General features: G+C 41.3%; 1 protein-coding gene and 1 long non-coding RNA gene across 5 annotated transcripts in view; one reads left to right on the forward strand and one right to left on the reverse strand.

The window, feature by feature from the left end:
* The window catches only part of lsp1a (lymphocyte specific protein 1 a), a 48,718-nt gene that overhangs the window by 3,904 nt on the left and 23,365 nt on the right, over window positions 1–21,449 (forward strand). The window contains exons 1-3 of one of the 4 annotated variants that reach the window (XM_025908650.1): window positions 6,511–6,529; window positions 6,731–6,839; window positions 19,562–19,708. In XM_025908650.1, the coding sequence (XP_025764435.1) occupies window positions 6,781–6,839; window positions 19,562–19,708 (206 nt within the window). In that variant the 5' untranslated portion in view covers window positions 6,511–6,529; window positions 6,731–6,780. Of the gene's footprint in view, window positions 1–6,452; window positions 6,840–19,561; window positions 19,709–21,449 lie in introns of those variants that run through there. The other 3 variants (XM_003439392.5, XM_019360863.2, XM_025908649.1) reach the window with 3 other exon arrangements.
* Window positions 8,851–13,676, reverse strand: LOC102082665 (uncharacterized). The gene is made up of 3 exons (XR_265853.4): window positions 13,111–13,676; window positions 10,674–10,753; window positions 8,851–10,426 (listed from the first exon to the last, which is right to left on the reverse strand). It is a non-coding gene; the product is annotated as an uncharacterized LOC102082665 (long non-coding RNA).

The following is a 21,449-nucleotide window of genomic DNA, read 5'->3' on the forward strand; positions in this document are numbered from 1 at the left end:
AAAAACAAACAAGAGAGACGGGAGTCGCGACAGAAAAGCCGATCAGCTGATCAGTTTCATGATTGAAGTAACAACAAGAGAGGGAGAGAGAGAGAGGCAGTCGCTCCATATATCGGTTGTTAAGCTTAACGTGGGAACGCTTTACAAACATTCAGAGGTGGACTTACACACTTGCTTCACTTCTCTCTGGGATAACTTCCTCGGAGATGAAATGCCGGTTTGGTAGCGAGGCTACAAATGCTCAACCAGACCCTACAGGTCTTGCACGCCACAGCTGCTCTATCACATGACGCATACTGCTCCAACGTACTAAGGTTATGAGCCGAGTTACGCCGTATCGCAAGTTTTGTGAGGTGCTTTCGTGATATTTAATGGATCGGATTACATTTTTTTTTATTTCTCTCCGATATCCGATCCAGTAATTTAGGTCAGTATCTACCGATACCTAATATCGGATCGGTCCATCTCTAGTACCAACACTGTTGCCATTAAATGTGGACGTTCAAATGTTCAAACTAGTTCCTTTTAGGAACAACACAACAAAAATGAGATCTGTTCTTTTCCCTTAAATATTTCTGTAAAATTACTTTCATAATGAAAATCTTAAAAGAGTAAGCCAACAAGCCATGAGTTTACCTTTGCAAATCCAGCTGTTAGAACTGCTTCTGATACTGAATCCAGGTGTGACATCTGAAAGATATTGAAGATGGAGTGTAAATCTAAATGGACCAATGGCAGGTCGATATCTGGCAGAACCAGATAGCCTTCAGAAACACAAAACAAAACAGTGGAGCACAGATTTGTTTGCTTTGAGCTGAAAGTGAACCAACACAGAGAGATGGATGGAAGTGTTTGCTCTCCAGCGAGGAAGGTGAAGGCGATAAAACACAGCTGCCTGTGTCTGTGAACGGCTTTATACAATATTATCTATAAGATCTTCAGCTGTACACTTCCAGCGTGGTATGCTAATGGTAAATTTTAATTTAATAATGTAAATATCAGTCTGATTTTTAAAAATGCACAAGAGGTAATATTACCAATTTACATGTGCAATCTAGTCCATATTAATCATAAAACAGATTCAGATTTTTATTGAAATTTATATTTTTGCATGACTTATTGTGTCTGAAGAACAATCAATTAGGAGACATACAGTAGGAATGGACAACCTCACCTGAGGTGATCCACTTTTAAATACCTGCAATACAAGCTTCCAAAATATGTTTAAAAGAAAAAATGTGAGCTGCTTTGCTTCTTTTGGTGGTTCCCCTGTGTAGACGACAAAGATGATGATGTTCTTAGACTCCATGGCCAGTTCATTAGACACACCTTTTGATAGTACTAGGCAGGAACCCCTTGTTCCTTCAGAACTGCCTTAATTCTTTGTGGCACAGATTCAGCAAGGTGCTGGAAATGTTCCTCAGAGATTTTGGTCTATTTTGATATGATAGCATAGCACAGTCGCTGCTGATTTGATGCACATCCATGATGTTAATCTCCCGTTCCATCACATACCAAAGGTGCTCTATTAGGTTGAAACCACACCCCCGGTGGTCTGAACTGTTGATACAAGGCAGGGTGCATCCATGCTTTCATGTTGTTTGCCTCAAATTCTGACTCTACCATCTGAATGTTGCTGCAGAAATCGAAATGTCATCAACCCACTGAGTGTTTCTCCAGTCTTCTATTAGCCAGTTTTGGTGAGCCTCTAACTCTAGCCTTAGATTCCTGTTCTTACCTGACATGTGTGGAACCTTGTCTGGTCTTCTGCCACTGTAGCATGGATTTGTTGTGGTGTTCCGCCGCTGTAGCATGCACCTGGTGTGGTCTTCTGCCGCCGTAGCATGGACTTGGTGTGGTCTTCTGCCACCGTAGCATGGACTTGGTGTGGTCGTCTGCTGCTGTAGCATGCAACATGTGTGTTCAGAGATGCTCTTCTGCATCTTCTTCATTGTTATGAGTGGTCGCGCTACTGTTCCCTTACTATTGGCTTGACTGGCCATTCTCCTCTGCCATCGAGACCCACCTCTGCATTTTCACCCAGAGGCGGTTGTGTGATCAGATCAGCAGTTTCTGAAATACTCAGACCAACCATTTCAAAGTCTCCAAAATCACGTTTCAACCAAAATTTTTGCTCTGCTTGAACTTCAGTTGGTGATTTTGTCTGTCCGCTTGCATAAAGCCATTGAGTTGCTGGCATGTGATTGGCAGATTTACATATCTGCATTAACAACAATTTCTACAGTGTTTAACAGTTTCGGCTGGTCATTGTACTTAGTACAATGACCAGCCGAAACTGTTAAACACTGTAGAAAGCTCAAGGTAAGATGTTTTCCTAATGCTCCTCCTTCTGATAGTGGAATTTTCACGGCATATCAGTCTTAAAGCACTTCTTAAGATGTTGGATAATTGAAATAGCAAAGAGAGGTGTGGTAAATGTGACAATCAACTGCCACATGAATGCTATACTCATAATGTTTGTTGGAGAAAGTCTATTTTACTGTGGAAAACAAATGTCTGACTCACAGTTGGATGTCCCCACTCGTGTAAATCATCCATATGAGCTTCATTTACTTCTACAGAAACCACAAAAGTTCAGCCCTGGCATCCTGCTGTGAAATGAAACACTTCAGGCCTCATGCAAGTCTTTTTTTTTCTCTTTCTCCAGCAATGAAACTGGAAAGATTAGAAATCTACCAACATGCTGCTTCACCGCAGGGAGAATTAATCTGCAGCTCTTACCACAGAACATCACTCCAGAGTCCAACACTAACATGCTTGTAGAGAGAACATGAATTCTGACTGAAACTGATGGGGAAATTCACTGCGTCATGTTGGGAAACACTTGAACACTTCACCACAGTTTATTAATGGCTCCACTTCTTCCAGTAAGCTCTAATGTTGAATCAGTTCCACAGCAACAGTTGGAATAAAACATTCTGTGGATGTGAGTTATACGCTCAGAGTTCTAATAAACATAATATATAAAAGATGAATGTAACCACTCTAATGCCACAGATTGTTTGAAGTCTGTTATGAACTTTTGAGATTTTACCTTCGACTGTTTAGCGTCTAGAGACTGAATGTAATGAATGAAGGCTCTTTCCCTCATACAGTAACAATTTTATTGGTTATAATGGACCGATGAGGCTGGTTTCAGTAAACCTTGAAAGTACCCACTGAGACCTTAAACCATGTACTGGATGTAAAAGATGCACACAAACTTAGCATTAGCATTTTGGCTGCCTCCATGTTGGTTTTATGGAGTCTCCTTATTTAGACAAGTTCAGTGACTCCACTTAGCAGAGGTTCACCCCACAACACCCTGAGTGTCATTTTAAAAAATTGAGTCATCACCTTAACTTTAAGCTCAAACAAAATCCAAATAGATGAATCATTAAAATAAGAAAATAAATAAAAAATTGAGACGCAAACTTGCTTTTTTTTTTTTTTTTTTTTTCCTCATAGCCTAAAAAGCTATAGAGCTTACTGTGCTGAATTAGACTTTTTGAAAAAGGAATTAAAACTAACTAAAGCACATTAATCATAGAGCTGTTATAAAGTCGAAAACTATCCATAAAGGCTCAAAAAAATTGTACTGGGCATTTTAAAATGGCAGTGTACAGAGAATGACTCTGTGAGGCAGCTCCAGGTGGCAGTTATAAGTGCAGTTTTTAGCACTTGGAGGATTTGGTATTTGGAGCCAGTTGATCTGTTTTTCTTGGCGGGGGGGGGGGGGGGGGGGTGTTTTACAGTGTGTGAGTGTCAAGGTTGTGTTCAGGTCACTCATTCCTCTGCTCGATTTCATGAGCTTGAGCACGAAGGGGGCCGCCACACCATGAATTCCCTTCCCAGAATGCCCTTTTGTTTGACGTGCCACCGAGTAAGATCTGCTTGAGCTGGTAACCGTAGCAACAGCAGTGTGTTGTAAATGTGTGAGGGTTTTGAAGAAGTGGGCAAAGACCAAAACGCAGTTTGTTTGCCTGAGTCTGAAGGGCACACGGCTCGGCTACGAGCTCAGCCAAAGTGGACATCACAGTCCAGGCAAAGGTTACAATGGCATCTTTATTTCCAGAATTGGAACAGTTTTTTCTATTCAAGGGAAAAATTGTTATTTCTGTATTTTTTTTATTATTATTTTTTTTAATCATTGAATGTCTTTGGCACTGTTAATTACGCAGTCTTGTGGCACTTACTTCTTAAATGAGCGCAGTAGATTTAAACCTGCAACGATTTTATTTCCTTAAAACAGTATTGACAGTATGAGTATATGTTAAGGTTCATGAAACCTCTGTATCCTGTCAGCAATGAACAGCAGTTAGAGAAAAGCTTTTTCTGATTAAAAGGGTTTTTAATTTAAAAAAAAAAAAAAAGCTTTTTGTATTGCTGAGTTTGGTCTACAATCAGCAATTCCCCAAATAGCTGTATAGCTGTCTGTAACTGAGTGTCTCATGCACCCACAACCTCTTTCCTGCCATCCACATTCATCTCTTCGCTTGTAGTGAGTCTACTTTAAGGATCATAGATAGATGTTGAAATGGCAGACAGTAGGCACGTCTAGTTTAAACACAAACTGTGTGGCACAAAAGTTTATTTATATTTTAATCCTGTCCTGCGTGGCAGCTTTTACAATCAGAATTTTGATCTGAATTCACTGTTGTGCCATTTTGCTTTTCCAAGATCAGCTGTATAAATTTTCTATAGTCTCCTCCTGTCAATGTGTTTCTCTTATCTGTGTATGTATTTATTTCAGGTATTACATTATTTTTGGTATACTCTATAACAATGTCTAAGAAAGGACAGGCACAGGGGGGTGGGAGATGATGTAATGAAAGGAGTACCAACATAAATGCACAATATATCAGCACTGCTGCACCTGTAAGAAAAACAAACGCACAGCACCTGGAATACAAAAATTAGAAAATGCACAGGTACTTAGGTCATGTGCGTATGTTAGTGAGAGAGAGAGAGTTTCTTCATCACAAAATGTACTTGAAAACGAGGGAGGAAAGCCGCAAGAACTCCCCCCAGGAGCCAGAGGCAGAAGAGATGGCTCCAGGAGAACCAGGCCATCCACAGCCCCCAAGAGTACTGAAGACCTGAGGCCACACACCTTGGTGATATTTGTGCACCCATCCCAGCAGGAGAGGGAGCAGGCCAATGACCATGCCAGAACATCCAGCCACACACCCCAGAAGTAACAAGCACCCACATCTCAGGGAGGGGCAGCAGCTTCCAGCAGGGAGCGGTGGGGAGGGTGAACCTCTCCCTCCATGACCATCTCCCACAGGGGCCAAGGCTCAGCAAGCTCCAGGCCCAGGCCCAACCGTACACGCACACACAGGCCACTCACTCATGTACACAAGGCATTTTGTAGAGGGCACAGCAGTCGTGGCAATTACACATTACAACTTTTTTCTCAAAATACATTTTTGACTTTAATCTCATAATTTCAACTTTATTCTTGAAATGATGAACAAATTCTTTTCTTTTCTTAATATGGCCCTAATACTCTGTACCTGCGAGACCCAGGAGCTGTAACTTAGAGGATCATAACATTCATGCTTAATGGGTTGACTGCTGTCAGTGTAGACTTAAATTAACAGACAATAAACCACATGTGGTATTTAAAAGGTGGATGTTCCCCATTCCTCAGCAGACTCTACTGAGACCCCTCCAGAGGTCATGTGACTGTGAAGGACAGAATCCACATCAGTTCCAAGATGAATCATCTGAAGCCAAAACACTTTTTGGCTTCACACTTCAAACACTCTTTTCTTTTTTTCCCCTACATTGTAAAGAAGTTTATTTCTGCAGTCAAGTTGGACATTTTTAAAACTAGAGTTTATGGAGATGGTGGCAGCTCATGAAACTGCAACACTGCAAGTTACCTCTTTGTAATGCCAGAGATGATCACATTTTGTTGACCCACGCCATCCAGCCTCATCACCTTTCTGCAGACTAGAGTTTCCTGCTTTAGCACTGGTGCACAAAAGTCACTAGATCATTCAAGTATAGTGTGTAAACCAAACAAAACTCCATGCATCCATAGGATAAGCTGTATTTGTCTCCAATAACAGTACTTTTTTGGACAGTTTTTATTATATCCCATGTTTTCTTCTGTGATGGTGTGCTGTTATGGAATTTGGAGGGGGATTGAAATGTTGGGGAGGAGTTGATGTTTCAGTAGTGAATATTTTGGGGGGGGCTGATGGTGGGGTGTTGAGGGTATCATCTTTCATACCCCCTCGGGGAAGACCACATGACCCAGAATAACAGGGAAAGGCAGCGAAGAAAGAGATGAAAAAGAGAGAAATGCTGGGCCCCACTGCTCTGAGCTCTTCAATGAAAACCACATGTAGGACAGAGGGAGGGGGTGAGGTGTGTGTGTGTGGGGGGGAGGGGGGGGGGGGAGTGTAATGACTAAAAACCCAGCCTGTGAGAGAGAGAGCGAGAGAGAGAGCGATAGAGGAGGGAGTCCCTCAGAGCCTTGCTGACATTCCCAACCAGCACTGCAGGGGAGAGCGCTGTGAGTGAGATTTACAACAATAAGACAGTGTGTGTGTGTGAAGAGTCTTTAACAGTGTATCACACACGCTCTCTCTCACACTCATTCTGAACTCCGGGCTTTGATACAGCTGCAGGACAGACAGCTGCCTTCACTGTCGATTTGGAACAAGAGGAGAAAGCTAATCTCAGCGGCCGGTGTGGTCTGTTTTATTTCTACCAGAGGGAGAAAAGAAGATTTCCGAGCACCAAAAGAAGAAAAGAAGCGAAAGCATGTCCAACGCTCTGGTGAGGAGAAACTCCAGCAAACAGGGTTTACAAAACCTGATGAGGTATGTGGTCGATCCGTTTTTCCGTTCGTGTTGCTGGTGTCTGTTTGTTTCACACAGAAAGAATCGGGTTAATATTTAAGCACCACACAAACACACACTCACTTAGTTCTTCTTTCTTTTTCTGCTTCAGTCAATAAACAGGACGTGAGGTTTTCCCCTAAAGCTCTGGAGCATGACTGAAGGGGAAACCTCAGTGTTTCATATCAGCACATCAAGATAAAGAGTGTGTGTGTTTGTGCTGTAAACATGAGTCTAAATGGGAACAGTGGGATTACTGGGAGTGTTTTGGGTCATGCAGGGTTTTGGGGGGATTTGGGGATTTTGAATCGCCTTACCTCCTTTTAGTGTACTTAAAAAGAACAAAGGAATCATATTAAAATCTACTTTGTGCTTTATCATTTTCTATTAAAAACACACTTGAAATGTAAGACTTTAAAGTGTGGAGGTTTGAGGCGAGCCCCATGCCCGGGGCTTCTCTGTTTCACTGAGAAGGGAAGTGGTGTCAGTGACCAGTGTCAGAGTTGAAAGGTCACCTGAGTCAGTCTTTTGTTTTCTGGGCTCGTATGGGTGGCGGCACGTCCTGTCCATTGGGAAGGATTTTGTTTTTCATCCTGTGTGAGGTTCCAGTGTGACTCTGTGGTTTTTAACAGAGATGATAAAGCATGCTCAGCTGAGGTACTGACGCGGTAGAGGGAGGATGTTTTATCTGTTAGTCCCTCATAGACATAAATTATTGGCTGACTTGGCTTTCAGTTTTGCCACATCTGTACAGATGAGTTTTAAAGCAAACGGTTTGAATTAAATAGGAGGTAACATCCTTCAGAGCAGTTGGTGCACCATGGAAGCTGCGAGGGAAACCAAAATAAAGACAAAATTTTACATCATCCAAAACAGTTTCTGGATAAAGTCAGTCATGACCCATATTAACGAGTGTCAGCTCAGTCCATAGAGGTATCCTCTCAAGCAAATTTGAGATCCAGGTCTTACATGCCATATTTTATCTTCACATTTAGGTGGATTTGTTTTAATCTTGGTCATTTCAGCGTAACCTGCAAGCATGTGTGTCTCTGAGACTGTGTCACTCTGGGATAACAGTGTTGCCCAACTAATGAATTCCCAGTGGAGATTATGTATGTTGCATCTGTTTGGGTCCACTCTGATCTGGATTGGGTTTACAGTCCTTGCATGTATTGATGACTGTGCTCAGGTCTCTAGTTTTTGAACTCCATCTGTGAACGCTGGAGTTTGAGTAGGTGTTTCTGTGTTGGCTGGGACTAAAAGTCCCAGTTGTGTTTGTCAAGTAAGGAAATGCATCATATGCTTGACAAATGTCTGAACTCATCTCTTTATTTGGAGACTTTCCATTGACTCAAAGTTTCTCCACAGAGAACTGATGCATGTATTTGTCATAGACTGTCCTGACATTACTGAGTTATTCACTTATGAGCGTTCGTGGTGTCTCGGCGACTCTAGAGGTGTCGTAATCAGGGGGCTCAGAGTAAACCTCTGAGTCACAGTGAGAACGGTATTCAGGCTTTATGTTTATGCAGAGATAACAGCTGGAGGAGGCAGTGTGTCACTCTGATTCAGTCCACTCAGCAGATGTCCTCAGTCTGGGGGAGCTGACAGAAGCAATGACGTAACACCAGAAAGACTGCACAGCTCAAAATTGAAGGTGTGGTGATTCACTCGGCATTTTTGTGTCTTTTGTTATCAAACAGGTCAGTTTCATCCAGACTGTTTAGACATTTCTTCTTGAGTTTTAACACCAGTGTCTTCCTCCAGATACAAATCAGTTCTCCTGTTATTTGATTTATAATCATTTCAAAGATTCCCACATATGTTTTAGGAATTTATTAACATTCAAGTGGCTTAAGTGAGACGATTTATTCCTGGAAAACAATAACTGATTAGCTTAGATCAACTTAACAGTATTTGGCAACAATCTGAATCAATCGTTTGTTTTGTAGACATGTAGCACTCACAGACTGTATATAAAAGATGGATGTAGAACATGACATCAGCTGTTGGTTTGTGGAGTCACATTTGGCTTGAGCATCTTGGTAATATTAAAAACGGGATGGATGTGACAAGCAAAGTGTGTGATTGAGAAAATGAACGCACTCCACACTGACTGGCCAATGACCAGTGAGTCAGCCAATGAGCTTACTTGTGATAATCTTTCTTTTTGACTGTGATCATAAATTTCATAACAAACTTATTATCAAATAACTGTAACTTAAATTGGAAGTATTTATTGGGGTTGATGACAGTTTTTTCATGAACTTCAGTACAACCAGAAGAGTCGCCCCCTTCTGGTCATTAAAGATAAATCAGGTCCAAGGCACTTCCCTTTTAAAATCTGATAGGGACATCTTTTGTACAGTGTGTTCCCTTCAGTCAGCACAGTGATGGAGAGCTTGTTTATGCAAACATTTTACTTTTTGTGCCCTCTTAAAATTCTTCCTCTTAAACAGAAGAATCTAAAAACATGAATTTTCTGGGACAGTTTATTTTCAAAAATCTGGCATGCAAAATTTGAAAACTGATGTTACATTGCCAAGAATGAAGCAACCAGGCCTCCCTCCATCCATTTTCTTAACCATCTGTCCAACTCAGGATTACTTGGGCATGAGCTATCTCATAACAAGGAATAGTCTTTATTATAGTGTTTTCCATGTTTGTTATATAAAGATGTTTAAAACAAACAAAAAAAGTCTTTGTATGCATGGAAACACAACTGAAACTCAATCAAAAGCATGTCAAGCCTACAGGCAGTGACAGCACCCAGAATCCAAAGCCACACAGACCAATCAGAAATGCATGATCTGCAGAGACTTCTCCAAAACGTCCCTTGTCAGTCACATAACACTCGATGTGTGTGATCAGAAGGTCACAACTCAAAGAAAAAGTTTAATCTTAAAAACACCTGTGTATGTGTGGGCAAGTGCCCAGAAAGCACGGAACGTAGCTTAAAGGAACAAATGGTTGGCTTGAAGAGATGAGTGAGGGGAAAACATTGTTGATGCCACGCGAGCAAACCTCTGAAATATTTTAGCTTTTCTCCTCCACCTGAGCAGGGTTGGTGTGTCTGACAAGGTGACGCTGTTTACTAGATACAGGTATTATTTCACAATCATAACTGATACTGTGATAGAGGTCGACAGGAACACAAACTCACAATATGTCATTAGCGTGAGCTCAGATCATTGCATCGGGTCGAGGCAGGCAGTTGATCTGTTTTTAATCAGCTCTGCGTGGGAGACAAACACCGCCCTCCTCCTGCCAGCTTGGTGGGGCCTGGCTCAGCCCGCAGCATTGATCTCACCCAGGAGGCATACCTGCCTCAAAACAGCTCGAATGCTGCGACCTCTGACCTTCGAATCCCCCACACGTGGGTGGATTTCCTGAGTGTTTATGGTGCAGGGAGACAAGAGAGCGAGGAATGTGTTTGGGGGGAGTTGGGGTGGCGTAAGCTGCTGAGTGATGGGGGCCCTGAACTCTCCCTCCCTCTGCAGGTTGTCCTCATTAAAGGGATGGAGGGAAAGTAAACACAGCGGGGCTTCCTGTTTCCAGGGGTCGTATCTCTGAGAACAGATGACAGGTTTTTATCTCTCTCACTTCAGTAAACATTAAATGATAACCTAAAAACCCAGGAACCAAAAACATTCCTGCTATCTGGCCTCACACATACACAACATCTGTTTTTTCAGCTTATAAACTGCACCCATTATTGTGAATTTAAATTTGTTAGGAGTCATTTGTAGCATCATCTAGGTTTTAGTTCCCTTGGATGTTCAATATATCAATGCCGTCTTTTGACGAGAACTATACCTGAAAGTAGCAGACAGCTTTCTGGCTTAATCCAGTCACTCAGTCATGGCCTTAAAACACCCCCAAACTTCCTTTTGCATCTAAATTTAGTTGAAAAAGGGGAAAAAAAGGCAGAAAGTATTGTTTTTAGACGATTACAGACTTAAAGTTTACATACTGAGCAATTTTCTGTTGGTCTAAAAGTTGAGTTCAGACCTGCATGCTGTTTGAAACATATAGGAGCATATGTATATTATTGTCTTGTATTATTGTAGGGTCTTTACCTTACAGTACAAAGCACCTTTAAGCAACTGTTGTTATGATTTGGTGCTACATGCCAGTGGTCGTCCACCATCATCACATCAGGATGGTGAACTTTTACACATGGAGTCATGCTCTTCATTTTTATTTTACTGTTAGCAGTAAAATAAGTTCATGGTCACACACATGTATGCAGTAAAAACATCACATGTGTTAAAATCTATGGAAAAAGTTAGAAAAATTCCATTTAAGGAAGACACAGAGAATAACCTTTTAATTTCTCAGGATAAATCTTGTAATTTTGAGGCCTGAATCACTCAAGTAATTTGAACTTTGGTAAAAAGTCCACCCTGACATTTTCACATGGCAAAAGCTTTCCCAGCTTCTCTGTTCTCAGGAAAAACTTTCAGGCCACTCACCTCTCCGCCTTTGCTCTTTTGTTTTCTGCCTCTTTAATATAAAATAAAGCTTTGGATGCAATTGGATACACATTTTGTGTTTGTTTGTTTGTTTGTTTCCGGGTTTGTTTGGATTCTCGTGGAGCGATCGCACAAGATGCTCTTTTCCTCTTTTGCTGCGTCCCTCTGTTCTTTTAACTTTCCACTGATCCACATTTACAGAATAGTTTGAGGTCTGTAGTGACAAACTTTTGCTTGAAGTTACTTTTTTTGGTTGCATTTTCCTGGCAGGAGCTTTCTCACTCGCCCTCTCCGTTAAAGCCTGTGTGCAAACAAACCTGAAGGATTCCCAGACTGCAGGGATAAGTGGTCTGTGTGTGCTCTGCATGAGGGGGGGGCACACAGACATCCAGCCGTAACATAGTGATTACTGTCTCTGGGGATGTTGCTGGAGTTCTAATCGAGACTATTTGTGTCTGACTGCAGGATGATTTGTTCCACTTTTTTACTGCAATGCAGAAATATATCTTCTCTTATCTCTTTGCTTTATTTTCATTTGGCATTTATTCTGTCATCACTAACTAAGAAACAAATTAAAATACCTGAAACAAAGAAGAGAGAAAGCACTTACCTTACAAATCACTGTGAAGAATCTCAGTTATTCAGGAGTGCTTTCTTTCTGTAGATTTCTTCAAATTTGAAATAATAATTTATTTTGAACTAAAGAAACACCTGCAGGTCCAGGTGTCTTTGACTGAACCTTTTCTGAATGAAAAGATACCAGGACAGAGCTGAGGACAATTGAATCACTTGAATCAGGACATGACGGCTCTGTTTCTTGTTCGAAATAGATCAAGCAGCTTTAGCCCATTTAATATTCCCCTCCAGGGACAGTGAGTGTCATAGGTTTATTGATTCAAGAGCCCCGAGGCTGGAACAGAAATATTTAGGCACATTTTCCTTGTCCAAAATGTTTGAGCTGTTGTCAGGGTGAGGAACAAGAGGCACATGTGCTTCAGATGCTGGAATCCTCCATTTAAATGCACAAAGAAGCATAAAGTTTATTTCCTTGGTTTCCTCGCTTCCCCTGGACTCGGTTCTAGTAATAAATTCAGTACAACCCGTTTTATGGGTACCAGATAATGATGCAAGGTTTTGGAAGGGAATTAATACAAATAACACACTACAGAGTCTACTGGCATGCTATTGCCTCTGTAGTTGGCCATAGCAGTGATCTAAGCAAAACATCAAGGTAACATTCTGATGTTGAACAGGGGGAATGATTACTGTGTTTGCATGCTATAAATTTAGTCCAGCTGTGGCTTATGGTTTGCAGGCATTAGGTCCTGATTTAAGCACCGATTTAATGGTAAAATTAAGAATTTAATGATGTTGCTGGATGAAAAAATAAGAGGATCACCAGAGATCATCAGTTTATCCAAAGTTGAATGTGGATGCATACAAGTTTCAGGGCAAACCAGCAACAGTTGTTCATTCTCTGAGAGCCCTTTAGTGTATATAATTTGGTTCCTAGTCGCTGAAGGCTTATTAAGACATTTGCCAATATGTTGGAGTTCTCACCTGCTGATGCCACTGCAGGAAAAAGTTTGGCTCATCACATCATTTTTATTGTTTGGAGAAAATAAAAATAAATTCTTTTTGGAGTTTTTGCACTCTTAATGTAAAGTGGTGGATTGTAAAGCACATGGCTGGCTGTAATATTGTTGAGGCTTTATTGAAACACTTGTTTCTTTAAAGTCACAATATTGTTTAAAATTGTCCATCAAGCAGGAACTCACTGTGTGAAAGTCGATGGGCGCAGCTGAAACTGGATTACTGTTGTGCCCGAGGCTCTGTGCTGGGACCACTATCAGTTTCAGTGTCGGGGTCGTTACTCAAAAAGTGTCACACATTACTCAGTACTTTTCTTAAAATTAATGCAGTACACCAAAGAAAGTAATTTGTTACCTTACTGTCTCGTTACTCTGTAAAATGACCTGAAATGTCACATAATTACCAGTTAACAATAAACACCTGTGGGTAAGGTTCCACACACAATCGTTCCCTAATGAGTATACAGATACTATCTTTCTCTGAAGACACAAAGCAAAGTTAAAAATCAACCCAAAGCAATCCCTGCAGTAATCGCATTACAGGTACAAATCATGGCATAAACAGTGTGCACCAGTGATAATGTTAAACGTGTTGAAAAGATTCATTTTAAGCAATCAGTTTTAATAAAACAAAAATCTTTAACGTGATGTCAGTGAATTTGGAGCAGACTTAGAGGAAACGTCACGTAGATGCAAACGTTAGTTAAGCCAGATGTTACTGTTATGTTTGGTTTAAAATAGAAAAAAAGGTAAATGGCCTGTATTTATATAGCGCTTTACTAGTCCCTAAGGACCCCAAAGCGCTTTACACATCCAGTCACCCACCCACTCACACACACATTCACACACTGGTGATGGCAAGCTACATTGTAGCCACAGCCACCCTGGGGCGCACTGACAGTTTTAGTCCACAGTTGCGCAAACTTGGGCTTGTTTTTCACTATTAGTCTATTTCTCAGACCTCCGAATGAATAGATCATCTCTAAAATCATCTGTTTTCTTTCCTATGAAACCGTTGATTGCTCAACCATTAAGAATTTGTTCTGACAGAAGCACATTGACCAAGTGACTGTGACATTGTAGCATTAGCGCCATCTCTTGCATAGAGACAAATGGAAAAGAACACTGATACGTATTTATTGTAAAGATAAATTCTAAACTCTTTAGTAAACAACTCTTTTATCACCACTTTTCTAATACATTTGATACTTATATGTTTGAAATAATGATTTGCTCGACTGACACAATTTCATGCATGTCATAATTTTTTATTTTTATTAGTGTGTCTATTAGTGTCATCTTGTCTGTATGCATGCACAGAGTATGTAATGCTGATGTCCTGGAGTTTGCTAACCTCGTTAGGAAGCATATATTTGAAGGCCAAGTTAAGCTGCACAATCTGTGCTGGGAGGTTTTCTGTGTGACATGCAATCATTAATTTGGACAGCAACTCAGTGTTTTAAACATTTTTTATAAATGTACCAAAATATTTTTAAGAACAGGGTATGAGTTTGAGCTATAAATGCAGACTTGGCAATAATTTGAGGGGTTAAATCGTAATATTTAAATATCCCGAGCCTCATATAAATAACCCGTTTTGTGGACAGATGGGGGCTATTTCTTCATAAATTCTGTGAAGATGAATAGCACTTTGACTCTGTGGTTCTGTAATGCTCAGCTGCTTCTTCACAGCTCATCTGGTGACTCCCATGACTTTTTTTTTTTTTTTGAATATAGGAAAATGGAAATCTTTTCTGTTGCAATTGATCTGCTGTCCTGACTTGTTTCAACACAGCCATGACCTCATCTTGCAAACGTCTTCCCACCATCCGCGCCTGTGCCACGAAGCCTGGCACTCTTTCAGCCTGAGAGCAAACCATGTTATTATGTCACTGAAGCCAGTCATCCCTGCGATGACAAAGTGTGTGCTTGCAAAAGAGCAGCAGAGGATTTAATACATTATCTTCACTTCTCCTGAGATGAATCCCTCCTTTGTTCTTATTCGGGTGAAACATGGTCGGACAATAAAGTTAAAGCCTGGACAAGTGCAGACAGGGAGAGCATGGCAGTGTGTGGTTTAGTGACTCTGTTGGCAGGTGGCAAAGCTTTTATCTGGTTTGTGGCTTTGTGTGTCGTGTTTCTGGTTCTTTCTGCTGGTTGCTACAAATGCTGGTGATTACAAAGCTTAGGGTTTCTTTTTCTTTTATTAAATCCGCTAGCAACCGGCTGTGTCTCCAAAACACAAGAAAGCAGTTTATTCTTAAAGAAGCAGTGCAGCATTTTGGGATGCGACGATTTTAAGTTTCTTTCCATTAGAGTCACATCGGATTAGTTTCATCCAAATGCCAACCTTTCAGGGCTGAAAGTGAAGTGTACACAGCTGCAGTTCCTCTAATGGCCACTTGAGGTTTTCTCCGAAAGTGAGTCAGTTTTCACAGACTACCTGTTAAAATGCCAAACTTTACAGCAGAAATGCAAAAAAACGAACACATTTAGATTTCATGCAGCTGTAGCCAACAGCTGCCTGCTTGGTCTTCCCTCTGTCTGACCTTGTGACCTTTTTTCTGATCTGCCATCGCCATTTTTCTTTTTCATTTTTCTCCCAAAAATATCGAATGACCACATTAGGTGCAAGCTGGGATGGCTCCAGCCTCCCTGCTACCCTGGATTGGATAAGCAGTTAAGAAAACTGAATGGATGCACAGATATTTATTATGGAGGAAAAGAGTGGAAATGCCAATATCATTGGAAGCCACAAGAGCGAAGAAAAAAATGTTTTAATAAAAACCTTCATGAAGCACATCTGCTGCTCTGTTTACTGTAACCACTTTCCTCACTTGAACCTGCTTTCATCTGTTCCCTCTTGTTTATTTGTGTAATCTGTCGATCACACTGACCTCCAGGGCTGAAGGGCGCTCTGTTGGCCGTTATCTGAGGACAGGTTCAGGGAAGCGGCGTGCTCAGTCATGCCTGTGGTGTCAGTTTACAGAAGAGCAACACAAGACTGGAAAAAAACCTGTTTGATTCCTGCTGAGGTAGAACAAGTGCGCTGTGCTTGTTTTAATTGTCTGGAGAGGCCAAACTACCCAGACAGAGTACAGAGCAGCTCCAAGCTGTGAGCCAGGCAGACATCTCTGCTCTGCAGTGATGATTAAAGATTGCAAATGATTTGATTTTGATGACACAAATCATGAGAAGGAGGAAGTAAAGCTGACAGTAATCCCGGTATTTTAGAAACACTCTGATGGAGATTAATCATTTAGCCCAAATCAGTTTGAGCACCTGCCAGGCATGACAGAATCCCACAGTGCTGATTGCAGAAAGAAAACGTAATGAGAGGACAGCGTGGTGAGTTTCACTCAAACGGTCTGCTGGGTCAAAGCTCGGCAGATTTCAACACCCAAACTGCTGACAGCAGCAAATCAAGCAGAGCCAGGTTTTATGCGCCAACTGTGCTTGATTATTGAATAGTTCTTTGGCGTTTGTAGGTCATTTTGGTTTATACTTGCCACAATATTACACGCAGATATTGTGCTGACAAATTTCTGCCACATTCTGTTGCACAGTTTCCAAATTTTACTCAGAAACATTCCACCTGTTGGAATTGGAAAGTCATAATATTTAGTTTAATTCTGCTGTCTTGATTATTTTCATGACCCATCCATCCACCCCAGCCTCCTTTCCTCCCATGATAATGACTACAGCCACTAGAGGTCGCTGTTAGAGAAACCGAGTGTGAAACTAATGTGCTAATTTCACTCTCTCTTTTTTTTTTTTTTACATTCTAAAGTCATTTTGTATGATTCACAGTACAAAATAATCCCTGCCTATATTGTACTGGGCCTTGGTCCAGCCAGTCAGCTTGTCCTCTATCTTAAATGAGTTGTTTTAGCTCCTCCTCTTTTAAGGCCACCATTTCTGTCACTGGCACAAAAGATGACATTCCCATTCTTAATCCAAACCCAACCTAATCCCAATCTGTGATACTTGGCCCTTTATTGCACAGGAAACATATAGAATCTTTGAAAACTGCCTAAGATGTGTGTGCTGATTCATATGTCCTGAACCAGCATGCTGATGAACTCTGCTCTTATCAGCACTGATATTTCTTCCTCCTTCAGTCAGTTTTTCATCCTTCCTGTAGGCAGGGAGTAGCAAAAGGAAATGAAAGAATGGAAAGGGGTGGAGAGGCCCGAGCACAGATGGATGTGGGTCAGCAGGGTGTTTTGCTGAGGTGGCCCAGAAACTAATAGTCTGTGTGTTGAAATGGAGAAAGCGAGGGGAAGCAGTGTTTGTTGTGAATGTGCAGGGAGCAGTGGTCATTGTGTCAAGACAGTTTATTCGATGTCAGGTAGGATGCCAGACGTATTAACATACTAAGATGTATACTAATATACATCAATGTGGAGTGTAAAACACTTCGAAGCTATGAGCTGAGGCATCAGTGTGACCACATGCCACGTCAGACACACAATTATTCATCTGAAGTACTTGTACTAAATGCTTTTGGTGTCCACCCACCCTTGAGGAAATGATCTGTCAAAAGGTCGACCAGCCAGTTTCCAACCATGCTTTTTAGAGAGTGGGAAACACATTATTCAAGTGACCTCCTTGAGGGTGAGGAGCTCTGCAGATTTTGTTGTTTCTTTGCAGTTTCCACCCAGCCCAATGAGCTCTGTTCCACATTTAAGTCCTGTGGCTTGCACCAACATCCTCCTACTTCAATACCTACAGAAATGAAATGACTAACTTTGGACATTTCAGTTACAAAGACTTTATTAAAGCCAAAGTAGAGGAAATCTGAAGTGTTGAATCTTCTCAGTTGGCAGGAGCAGGAGATTAACATAAAGAAAACACCGAACCCAAAGCCGATCTTCATTTCTGAACAGGCTTTTATTCCCAGTAAACTGGAGCTGAAAACAAAGAGCAGCTTCACTTTGTTAATATAGACTAAATCTCCATGATCTCAGGAAGAGGGACGAGTCAATGGAGGTGACAACGCAGCGTAGAGCAAACTGTGCCAAAAATAAGTCTTATCTGTAAATATCAGAGATCATGCAGCTGTTTCTCCTGCATCAATCCATTGTTTTGAAGAAAAGATGAGGGCGGAGGAGCAGATGGAGCCTTGGAGCCGTTAGCAATCTGTTAGTGACACAGAAGCCAAATGTGAGCTTAGTAACTCGACACCTGAGCTCACGCGACTGTTAGTCCTCCAGATGCCTCTTCTGGGAAAGAAGCTGGATAAACACAAGCTTCTCACCAATATACTTCATAATTCAAATAAATTAAAAATGCTTTCAGCTATTTATCTATAAACTTGGACAAGAGTAAAAAGACATTTTATTTAAGCCCTTGAGTCTAAATTATTAAAATCTACAGTTCTATCTAATCTGATGTCAGAGCAATGAAATATATGATACATTCATTCCCAACACCACGTGCCACTGAGAAAATGGCCGTACTTGTTGCCAAAAACAATAACTAATCAGGCAGATAGTTAAACGGTGGTTAATTAGACACTACAGGTAGGAGCTGGGAGAGGTAGCAGGGCAGAAGTCCCGGGAGACCACCGTTCTGGTCGTGTTTCAACCTCTATGGTTTATGACTTGGTTCCTTTTTTGTTTTTTGCAATCTTTGATTCATTTCACCTACTTTATATTGACTTCCCTTTAGGTGTTAATTTGTTTACTTTGCTTTATTTTGTTATTCGTTATCCTGTATAACCAGTGAGCTCCCTTTTCTCTGAAAGCTGATTTGCAAATTACTTTTTTTAAAAAAAATTGAAACCAACATATGTGGTGTTTTGGGGGGGTTTTACCAGGATTTCTCTCCATTGTTGACCACCAAATAAACACAGAAAACATTGCACTTTTTTTCTGATGTTGCCGTTTCCGTATGAAGCGAGGTGCTGTCTTTAAATCTCCCGACGTTGGTGTAAATCAAAGCATTGTTGCAAAGAGTGCTCGCGTTTGGCTCGCTGTCTTCTGATAAATAAAGATCAACTGTGTTTGTAATAAATACTGTGATGTCATGTTGACATGAAGCGTAGTGCGATTGTGTTTATCTGACGTGCAAACAGACGATGGTGTTTCTCATCTGAGGCCCGGCAGATGTTCTTCTGGCCTCAGAGACTCACTGTTCAGAAACCAAGGAGGCTCAAGAGACGACCGTGAGTCAGGAATCTGGGTCATGTGTGATACATGATGATGGTTGTAATGTTTCCCAACCTCCTCTGTTGAAAGAAGTATGCCATGTGGAGCAATACCACATGGAAAAGTACTAATTATTCCCCAAAAAGTCTCAAAGTTAAGTGCAGTAATTACTGCTGGAAAAATTCACGTCTTTTGATCTGACACATAGAATAAGACTGAAAAATACAGGCAGTATTTTTGATTACTGAAGTACAAAACTGGTGTAAACATTTCAGACTGTATGGTAGGAAAAAAAGCTAGACTTTTATTTCTGTTTTTGCTCCCCCGCTCATGTGCATCAAATTGTTCAGTAAATATGCTGTTTAGGGATGAATAAAATAATAGGAAATATTACAAAAGTCCCAAAGATCATGACATGGTTGGCAATGGAACGTGTTCAAACCTCCCTGCACTCTTTGTGAAATGGAGTCCTCCTTCCTTTACAGGCTGACGGCCCAGAGGAGCATCGAGGATGCCGAGGAGGTGGAGAGGGAGCGTCGTCGGAGAGCTCGAGAGTCTTTACGCCGGAGGAACAGTGGCTCAGTGCCCGGAGAGTCATCACTGGACGGCGAGATGCCACCAGAGGAGAACACGTGAGTACAGAAAATATCGCAGAGGCCTTTACATCCCAAACGCTTCCTGTTAGAATATAGAGAATGTGATCTCTGGTTATGGTGTTTGTATGAAAAGCAGCCTTTTTCCCAGTAGGACATCTGGAACATGCTGGTGGGTTTTGGTTGCTGTTTTGGAATATGTGCCTCAATTGCTTATTTTTTCTTTCTTTAAACAGTTTGCAACACACGACTTCTTCCTTATAAGCAGCTCTGGCTCTCAGAGAAGCATGTGTAATGTATATATTAAAAAAGGATGTCGTGTCTGTGTCCACCCCTCTTTTTCTATTTAGTGAAATCTCGTTGTGAAGCTTCGAGCTGAATGTTGTCATCACTGAAACCAGACGCAATGACTGAGAGATAGATCTGACTGTGATACTGAGACACAGCACACTCTTTCAATACTTGCTCATCACAGCGAAGGCCCGCATGAAATCACACCCTGCTTTTTTCTCCTTTTTGACTCTAATGGGTGACGTAATGTTCAAAATTTGCATCATGTTGTTGTTGGTAAGACTTGAAATTCATGATTTAAGACTGCAAAGGAAAGGCTTAATAAGCTAAAGGGACATTGTTCCCCATAGACCTTTTTTGCAGTTTGTTTTGCCATTAAGCAGTCACCTCCTGCTGGCCCTGAGAGGGAATGGAGGTTTAAAGCACTTTCTCACTGTGTTATGTTAAGGACACACATGGGCCTTCATCACGGAGCTGCAATCTGAGCTTTTTTCATTACAACAACATGACTGAGTGAATATTATGCAGATGAGTTAGTGATCTCATATAGTGCTAGGCGTCAACAATTATTGAGGGCCTGCTCAAGAAACAGTATAATTACATCTCCGACCTACCCTGCACTAAGCCCTGTTAGGTTTTATTCAAAGTTCTAGCCATAGTCATCTCGTAGATGAACCCTGGTATCAGGATTTAATTTTAACAAATACAAAATAAAAGTCTGAAGCCTGAGAGTCCGTAGATTTCAGTGGATATCAAATCCCATTTTAAGGCCTGAATTTGCGTAGTCTGGCTATGTTCTCACTCTAAATCATGGAAGTAGGAGGAATCTAAATATGGTGGAATTCCTTCTCCATGTAGTCATGAGAACCCAGGAAGCTACTAAGTGCAAACATTATTCATGTCCAATGACTTCCTGAACAAGCTGCTAACTGTGTCTGCATCTTTTGTTTTACTTTAATTTCCTGATAATGCAGTTTAAAGATTTTGTCATCACGTTTCCCAGTCATGAACCTCAAAGTTCAGCCTGTTTCTGCAGCGGTTTCGTCCCCCCGGCCTGCCTGGCTGGTTTACAGGGGTTCACGGACGTCTGGTTACATAAAACAAATGTTTCCACTGGGAAATGCCACAAACAACCTCTTCCATCCTGTAGTATTGACATGACGACCAACACGCAGCTGTCTTCTCATTACACAACCGCCAAAGAATGTTTACTACAAAGCCTCCATGTCGGAGCTCGTGGTCTCTCAGCTGACTTTTAATTTCAGGCTCTTAATTATAGCTTGCACCTCCAACACCTTTTCCTTCATCACATCGCAGGCTCAGCTGGATTCGGGCTGCGGTGACTCGATATGAGGAAGCTCCACCGCTGCGGTTTGTAATTGAAAGGTGTTCTGTGAGATGCAGGTGACGTAATGCTGGTTTGAAATCTTCTTTCAGCCCGAGTTCAGTGAGCTCAGAAGTGCTGACAGATTTTGAGCTTGTGAATGTT

The sequence above is a fragment of the Oreochromis niloticus genome, linkage group LG7 (genome assembly GCF_001858045.2).
Source record: "Oreochromis niloticus isolate F11D_XX linkage group LG7, O_niloticus_UMD_NMBU, whole genome shotgun sequence".
In the NCBI taxonomy this organism is placed as follows: Eukaryota; Metazoa; Chordata; class Actinopteri; order Cichliformes; family Cichlidae; genus Oreochromis; species Oreochromis niloticus.